General features: G+C 42.3%; 1 protein-coding gene across 1 annotated transcript in view; it reads right to left on the reverse strand.

Annotated features, from left to right (window-relative positions):
* The window catches only part of LOC107293758 (gamma-aminobutyric acid receptor subunit beta-1-like), a 130,280-nt gene that overhangs the window by 13,555 nt on the left and 108,280 nt on the right, over positions 1-8,445 (reverse strand). Inside the window, exons 3-4 of the mRNA XM_015822933.1 lie at positions 6,286-6,423; positions 6,040-6,192 (exon numbers count right to left, since the gene is read on the reverse strand). Of these exons, the coding sequence (XP_015678419.1) occupies positions 6,040-6,192; positions 6,286-6,423 (291 nt within the window). The remainder of the gene's footprint in view (positions 1-6,039; positions 6,193-6,285; positions 6,424-8,445) is intronic.

The raw sequence follows: 8,445 nt of genomic DNA on the forward strand, positions 1-8,445 counted from the left end.
TTGACTTTGGTCGCAAGCCTTAGTTCATTTTGAGCCTTGGCTTTCCTCACTTCATCTTTGCAGGCTCGGGCTATTTGCTGATATTCTGACTTAGTTATGTGCCCCTCTTTCCACTTTCTATACTTGTCCTTTTTATCTTTCAATTTGTCAGAGAGTTCTTTATGCAGCCATGCTGGTTTCTTTTGAGAGCTGTTATTTTCCCTCTTTGTTGGTATTGTGCTAGACTGGGCTTTTATTATCTCACTTTTCAAAATTTCCCAAGCTTCTTGTGTTGTTTTCCCCTTGAGGATTCTCCTCCATGGAATCCTTCCCAAGCCCTCTCTAAGTTTATTGAAATTAGCTCTCTTGAAGTCCAAGACTCTAGTTTTACTGTGTTCTATTGCTTGTGTTTCCATAATGTTGAATTCTAATATTGCATGATCACTTCCTCCCAGGGTTCCTATGGCTTCAACACCTTCTATCATTTCATCTCTGTTAGTGAGAATTAGATCCAAAATGGCTAATCCCCTAGTTTCCTTCTCTACTTTTTGGGAGACAAAGTTGTCTGCTAGGTTTGCCAGGAACCTGTTTGATCTTCCACCTGGTGCAGAGTTTGTGTCCCAGTTGATGTCAGGGTAGTTAAAGTCTTCCATTACTATTGTGATGTGCTTCCTATATACCTTAGTTAGCTGACTAGCAAAAAGTTCATCTATTTCCTCTGTTTGGTTGGGTGACCTGTAGTATACACCTATGGCAATGTCATTTTTTCCCCTTTTATATTGACCCAAATGCATTCAAGACAGTTTTTATCATTGTTGTGCTCTATTTCTGTAGAGATGTAGTTATTTCTTATATAGAGAGCAACTCCACCTCCTCTTTTATTTGGTCTGTTTCTTTTAAATAATTTAAATCTCTCTAGCTGTGTGTTCCATGTGTGGGTTTCATCCCACCATGTTTCTGTAATGACAACAATATCATATCTGCCCTCATTAACCTGAATTTCTAGTTCACCCTGTTTGCTGTTCATACTCTGTGCATTGGTGTATAGACATTTGAGTCCTTTGTGACTGGCCCTGTGTTTTTCTACATAACCTGTGTGGTGCCTGAGTTCCTCTATTGTCTTACCACCTATTTGGTTAGTGCGGTTTGTGTGGCACTCGCTATTAGAGGCTTCATTTTGCTTGACAGCAAGGTTGGTATTCTTGTCCACACACACATCTATGCTACATGCACTGGTAGCCCTATAATTTTTAGATTGCCGGGGACAGGGTTGTTCTGTATCAATTAACTCACTGTTCCCGCTGTTTAGTTTAAATTTTCCTCCAGAAAATCTGTGAATGTATAGCTGAGAAACTCAGTCCCTTTCTTTGATGGATGCAAACCATCTCTTTTGTACATCTTTTCATTGGACCAGCTACAGACATCATGACTAATATATCCAAAGCCTTCCCCTTTACACCATTCCTTTAGCCACATATTGAATTGTGCTATGCGCTGGCCTTTTCCATTTTGCTCCTTATACACTGGTAAAACCTCTGAGAAAGTAAGCCTACAGCCTATTCTGCTAAGTTCCTTCCCCAAGCTCTGGAAATCATTCTGCACAGAGAGTACATCTTTTTGGGACAGATCGTTAGTGCCAAGATGTACAATAGCCTCCACATCACAGCCCTTGCTGCCATTCTTGATTATTTTAGAAATACGTTTCTTGTCCCTACTGACAGTAGCACCTGGAAGACATCTGACCTCTTTCGAAGCCTCTATGTCCTTTCCTAAATTTACATCCCTTATAATTGAATCACCTACCAGAAGGTAGCTTCTCTTTTTGGATGCCTTTCTGTTCTTGCATGACTGATGTGTAGTAGCTGATTCACACTTCTCCCTGTCGAAATCTAGTTCTTCATCTCGGACCACAATCCCCTGCTTATTTGAGCTATCTTCACAAATACCTTTACCTGTCTCCTTAATGTCCCTATTAAGGTCAGCAAGGGCACTGTAACTGTTGTGCAGGGACACAGCAAAAGCTTTGTGTTTATGGTTCACAGCTCTCACCCTGCCAGATCCCACGGTTGTCCACACTGTCCTTCTCCTGCAGGATCTTTGTGGTAGAGGGGGCTGATAGCACAGAGGCTTACTAGAGTAGAGGGGCTGAACTGGATGCCTAATTTCTGCCTGAAGAGCACAGATTACAGACCCTAGATAAATGATCTGTCCTTGTAGACTAGTGATTTGTTTACAGATAGGACAGCTTCCAAGTTTGAAAAGGGTACTGCGATGTTGTTCATGCCAGACATGCAGTTCTTCCAAGTGCTATGCCCCTTTTGATCTCAGGACTGCAGTCACCACTTTGGTTGATTTTAGATCTGAGGAAGATGAATTCCTTTACAGGTAATCTGCAAGTTACGAGCGTTCACTTAATGCTCGTTCAAAGTTATGTGATGAGCGCCCCCTAGTGCTTACAAGTAAGTCCCAAAGTTACAAATATTGCAGCACCACGGTAGTCATTCACCCTTACAAACGACCGCAGTGGCTCTGCAACATTCACCCTGGTTATTCCCTCCCTCCCCACCCCCGCCTGGGTCTCCCTAGGCACCAGGCCTTCAATACTCACCATGCAAAAATCAAGATCCTTCACTTTATTGGCTGCTCCAGGCCTTTGGTGCATTTGCAGAGAATGGAGGCCTAAAGTAACGCAAGATCATGCGAGATCAGTGGGGCAAGATCTCACTTTACTGATCTCACGTGATCTCATGGTACTTTAGGCCTCTGTTTTCTGCAACAGATAACAGAACCGAAGCCGGGGGACACTTCTATGTGTCTCCAGAGGCTAGATCTGGGCTCTGGAGGCCTTTTCCAGGCCACTGCAGCCCAGATCTAAGGCCAGGAGAGGCTTTCACGCCCCCTCGAGGCCCAATCTGGGCTCCGGAGGCCTTTCCCAGGCCTGATCGGGCCCGGGGGGAGGTTGCGGAAGCATTCCCCAGCCTCAGATCCGGGCCACATTGCCCTGGAAAAGGCCTCCGGAGCCTGGATTGGGCTGCGCGGGATGTGCTGAAGTGTTCCCCGGCCTCAAATCCAGGTGGCAGTAGGAACCGCGGCAGAGAGGAGATGGATCTTTTCCAGGTGAGTCTGGCGTGGCAGGAAGGAAGGGGGCAGCATGCGGTACCATAGTGGGTTGGGGAGACCTTGGGGCCCTGTTCCAGCACTAGGCCCTCTATGGCCTTACCCACCCTGAGATACCTCCTGTTCGCTTAATGAGCTGCGTGCATTTTAATGAGAAAGGGAGTGATCTCGTACCTCGAACGAGATTCACTCTATGAGTTTTTGATTTATGAATGGAATGGGCAGGCTCCATTATACTCGTAACTCAAGGACTACTTGTATTGTTTCAATAGTTCCATTGTCAATCTGCACTCTGACCTTTGTTTTCTACAGTTGTCATTATCCTTGGGTTTTTTGATGTTAAGGTGCAGTCTAAATTTTTCACTTTCATCTTTAACTCTCAGGATTAGCCATTCTAGATCCTCTTGCTTCCACAAACAATGCTGTATCATCTGCACATTGGAGGTTGTTGATATTCCTACCACCTATTTTACCCCATTGGTAGATTCCTCCAAATGTGCATTTCTCATAACTATTTCTGTGTACATGTTGAATAGTATAGGTGACAGGATGCAACCTTGTTGAGTGCCTTTTCCAATTCTGAACCATTTTGTGTCTCCATATACCATACTTACAGTGGCTGCCTGATCAGAGTGGTGATATTCCAGTTCTGTGAGGCAGTTCCAGAGTTTGTCATGGTCCACACAGTGAAAGCCTGTTGTGTAGTCAATAAAGCACATGTAGAGGTCTTTTTAGTATTCCTTTGCTTTTTCCATCATGCAACATAAATTGGCAATATGATCATATGTTCCTCTTCCTTTCTGAAATCCTGCTTATACATCAGGCAGTTCTCTGTTGGCAGTTGGATTCAAATGTTGCTGGATTATTTTCAAGAGAATTTTACTCATATGTTGTATCAAGGCTATGGTTCAGTGTTTGGAACAGTTTTTCATATCATCTTTCCTTGTGATAAATATTGAACATTTCCATTCTTTTGGCCACTTACCAGACTTCCATACACTTTGACAAAGTGTTGTCAGTGCTTCTGTTAGCAGCAACTCTGCAGGAATTCTATCAGCTCTTCAGGCTTTGCAGTTAGGCAACTCATTGAGTGCCCACACTATTTCCTTCTTCAGGATATCTGGTTCTATTTCTGGTACATCAGCTCCTCCTCTTACGGCTTGGCCTTGTTTTTCATTTGGGTAAAATTGTTCTTCATATTTCTGCCATCTTTTTCTGATTGTTTGTTGGTCATGCAATTCCTTCACATCACAGCTCTGATCATAGCCTTTCTTGCCATAAAGGGATTTCTGGCCTTTTTCACATAAGTGTAACACTCTCTTGTATGACCTCTCATGACTGCTTCCTCCAGTTTCTTACATTACTCAGCCAGTACTTTTCTTTATCTTTTCTTGCCTCTTTCTGGAACTTTGTATTTAATTTTTACATTTCTTCCTTGTCACTAATGTTTTTGCTTCCCTTCTCTCTTCTGCAGTTTCTATTGTAGCTTCTGATATCCATATGGCCAATTTCTTTGGTTTCTTGTATGTAATATGTTCTTGGGCTACTTTAGTGACAATAGTTTTTATTTACGGTACTCCCATAGCTCATCTGGTTGTCTTTCTGTGATGTTGAGCAGTGCAAATCTGTTCTTAACTTCAACTGCTAGGGGAATCTTCTTGATGTCAAATTTCTGAATCATGTGTGATCATTTGACACTGCAGCACCTGAACTTTACTTTGGCAGTTAACACATTGCATGAGGATAAAAGTGGATATATCAGAACTGCAGACACAAAGCAGTCTAGACCCAATAGGAAATAGCCATATGTTAAACCAGGGGTCTTCAGACTTGGCCCTTTTATGACTTGTGGACTTCAACTCCCAGAATTCCTCAGACAGGCAGGCTGGCTGAGGAATTATGGGAGTTGGAAGTCCAAAAGTCATAAAAGGGCCAAGTTTGAAGACCTCTGTGTTAAAATATACTATATGAAGGACATACAAGAAAAGAAATGAGTAAAATTTTTATACTGGCAAAGAGATGATATGGTGGTAAATGCCACATTTATCAAGCCATTTTTCTGGGACTACTTCCTCAGGTAGAGAGAAGGATTGAGTATCAGAGCATGAAATAATGCATAATCTGACCAATTACAATATACAAATTAGTGCATGGAGCTAATGAGATAGGTGGATGATAGATACATCACCCCACCCATCAAGTTGTTTCCTTTGTGCAGCATAAAGGACAGATGATGCTTTACTTTCCTTCTCTATGCTTTACTTGATGCTTTACTTTCCTTCTCTATGCTGCTGCTGTTATATACATAAATGGGTTAAAGCTGGAACAAGCAAAGATCCTGTCTTTGGGATTATCCTTGCTAATCATCTCCAGTATTGCTTCAGAGACACTAGAAACCTGTGTGCCTTTTGATAGACATAGATAATGTAGATTGTTGATTTTTCTTTTTGGTGCCTTCAAATTGGTGTTGGCTTCTAGAGATTTGTTGAACTTGTCCCTGCAGTTTTCTTGGCAAGAGTTTGGAAATAGTTTGCCCTTGCCTTCTTCCTAGGGCAGAGAATAACTGGCCCAAGGCCACCCAACTGGCTTTGTACCCAAGGTGGGACTAGAACTCACTGTCTCTGGTTTGTAAACTGGTGTCTGAACCACTACAGCAAACTGGTGCTCTTAAATTGTTGCTATTAACTCTTGCCTATTTTTCTCTTGCCTATTGTCCTTGCTTTTGCCTACTTTTTGTCCCATGTTAACAAATGAAATGTTTTTTTGATCTTTGATGATATTTAATAAATAAGCATCAAGCTATATTTTTTTGGCTAGCTGAACTGTGTGACATGGTCTCTGCTTCGTGCTCTAATCTGGATACATGAATTGGCTGGAAGGCTGCTGGGTGCAAACTAAACCCAATAATTTTCCAACAGTAGCATCATCCAAGAAATAATTTACCTAGTGCAACTCTTGCAGCAGATGCATCATAGTTGATCCAGAAGGATACCCAAGACAGAATTGTAATTAGAGTAGAAGGCATGTAGGTTTGCAGAATGAAATAGCCGATATTTCTTTTCAGTCGAAAACTCAGGGACAGACGGGGGTAAGCCCCTATTTAAAAAAAAAATGAAATGAAGTCATGTCTCAAATGTATTTGTTTTCTGCTAATGTTCCAGTATATCTTTGCAGCTGCTTGGTGCTTACCTGTTGCAAACACTACTCTTTTTGAGATCATTTTGTAATCAATAATCGAGAACTGAGGGAGCTCGATTTTATTAACTCCACTAACAGCAGATTCCCCTCCATTCCAGTAGAATTCAATGTCATCAGTTGTGTATCCATCTGCAGTTGGAGACATATAAGTAAGTATGTTAATTTGTCAGCTAAATGTTTTACAGTTAAAATTTCTAAATAAAATTTTAAAGAAGACATAAGATTAGGAGACGTAATTTAAATTATAGTACTGTAAATATTTCACAGCTGTGTAGCAATAAATCCAGCCTACATCATACCTTTTTTGAACAAGCTACTTTTGTTCCATTTAATACTGCATATTAAATTTATGTCCCTTTTTATGGTACTTATTAAATTCTTGTTTTAAAAAGCAGAGAGTCAGTTAAAAGATTTTAGAGAAATTTGTCCATTTTTCTATCAAATACAGCATAGAACTGCCAAATATTATAAAATTTAATGATATAGAATAGAATAGAATAGAATAGAATAGAATAGAATAGAATAGAATAGAATAGAATAGAGCTGGAAGGGACCTTGGAGGTCTTCTAATCCAGCCCCCTGCTCAAGCAGGAGTACCTATATCATCTCAGACAAGTGATTGTCTTTTTAAAAATCTCCAGTGATGGAGCGCCCATGATTTCTGGGGGCAAGGTATTCCATTGGTTGATTGTCCTCACTATCAGGAAGTTTCTCCTTAATTCCCATTGTTTAAGTTTGTCAAGATCTTTTTGGATCCTCAGTATGTCTTATGGGGTATTGGCTACTCCTGCCAGTTTGGTGTCATCTGCAAATTTGATGAGTTCCCCTTCAATTCCCTCATCTAAGTCATTGATGAAGATATTGAAGAGTACTGGGCCTAGGATGGAACTTTGTGGTACCCCACTGCTTACTTCTCTCCATGTGGATGTAGTGCCATTGAGGACTACTCATTGAGTACGGTTTGCCAGCCAGCTACAGATCCATCTGATGGTGATGTTGTCTATTCCATCTTTTTCCAGCTTACCAAGGAGTAGGTTGTGGTCTACTTTATCAAATGCCTTACTGAAATTTAAGTATACTACATCCACAGTATTTTGCTGGTCTACTAGTTTAGTCACTTTATCGAAGAATGAGATGGGATTGGTTTGGCATGATTTGTTTTTAACAATCCCGTGCTGGCCACTAGTTATAACTTTGTTTGCTTCTAGTTGTTCACAGATCTGTTTTTTGATTATCTTTTCTAGGATCTTCCCAGGTATTGATGTTAAAAAAATTGGTCTGTAGTTCCCTGGGTCTGTTTTTTTTCTCCTTTCTTGAAGATGGGGACACATCAGTCCTTTTCCAATCCTCAGGTACTTCCCCTGTGCTCCAGGATTTTTTAAAGATGTGGTGCAGTGGTTCTGAGATAACATCTGCCAGCTCCTTCAGAACTCTGGGATGTAATCTGTCGGGTCCCGGTGATTTATATTTGTCAATGGATCCATCCAGCTGGCAAAATGTAATGGGAGTCTTTAATCTCCTGAGGGGTATTCCCATCTTCCTCACCAGTTCTGGGCTCACCATGCATAGGGTACAGCCCGAATCCAAAAGGGTGACTAGTTTTACTGTCTTCCCAGTGTCAGGAATGGATAGTTCTAGGGGCACTGTTATGGGGTCAATTGGCCCAGTCACCAACAGGTTGTCTTCATTGTTGTCCTCCATTTCTTCCTGGTCACTGTTTCATAGGACCAGAACTCGGCTACTGGACTGCAGTCCCAAGGGAGCTCCACAGCCTCCACGGATTTCATGGCAGTTTCTATGGATTGTGGGGGGAGGGGTTTCCAGCTGGCAGGTGGTCCCCTCTCTTAGCAGGCATCTTGGTGCAGCAATCAGCAGTGTGGTCAGTGGTGAACAAAGCCCCCCTCATTCAAGATCTTATTCAAGAGGGGGGCGTGGACCTGGCAGGTATCACTGAGACCTGGCTGGGCACGGAGGGGGGAGTCCCCCTCGTAGACATGTGCCCGCCGGGTTTCCAGGTATTCCATCAGCCAAGGACCCGGGGTAGGGGCGGTGGGGTAGCGGTCATTATACGGGAGAACCTATGCCCAAGGGAGACCACTGTGCCTCAGATAGACGGTGGTGAGTCCCTCCTGGTGAAGTGGGGGCAGGGGG

The sequence above is a fragment of the Protobothrops mucrosquamatus genome, unplaced genomic scaffold, assembly GCF_001527695.2.
Source record: "Protobothrops mucrosquamatus isolate PMUCROS unplaced genomic scaffold, P.Mucros_1.0 scaffold1728, whole genome shotgun sequence".
NCBI classification, from domain to species: domain Eukaryota; kingdom Metazoa; phylum Chordata; class Lepidosauria; order Squamata; family Viperidae; genus Protobothrops; species Protobothrops mucrosquamatus.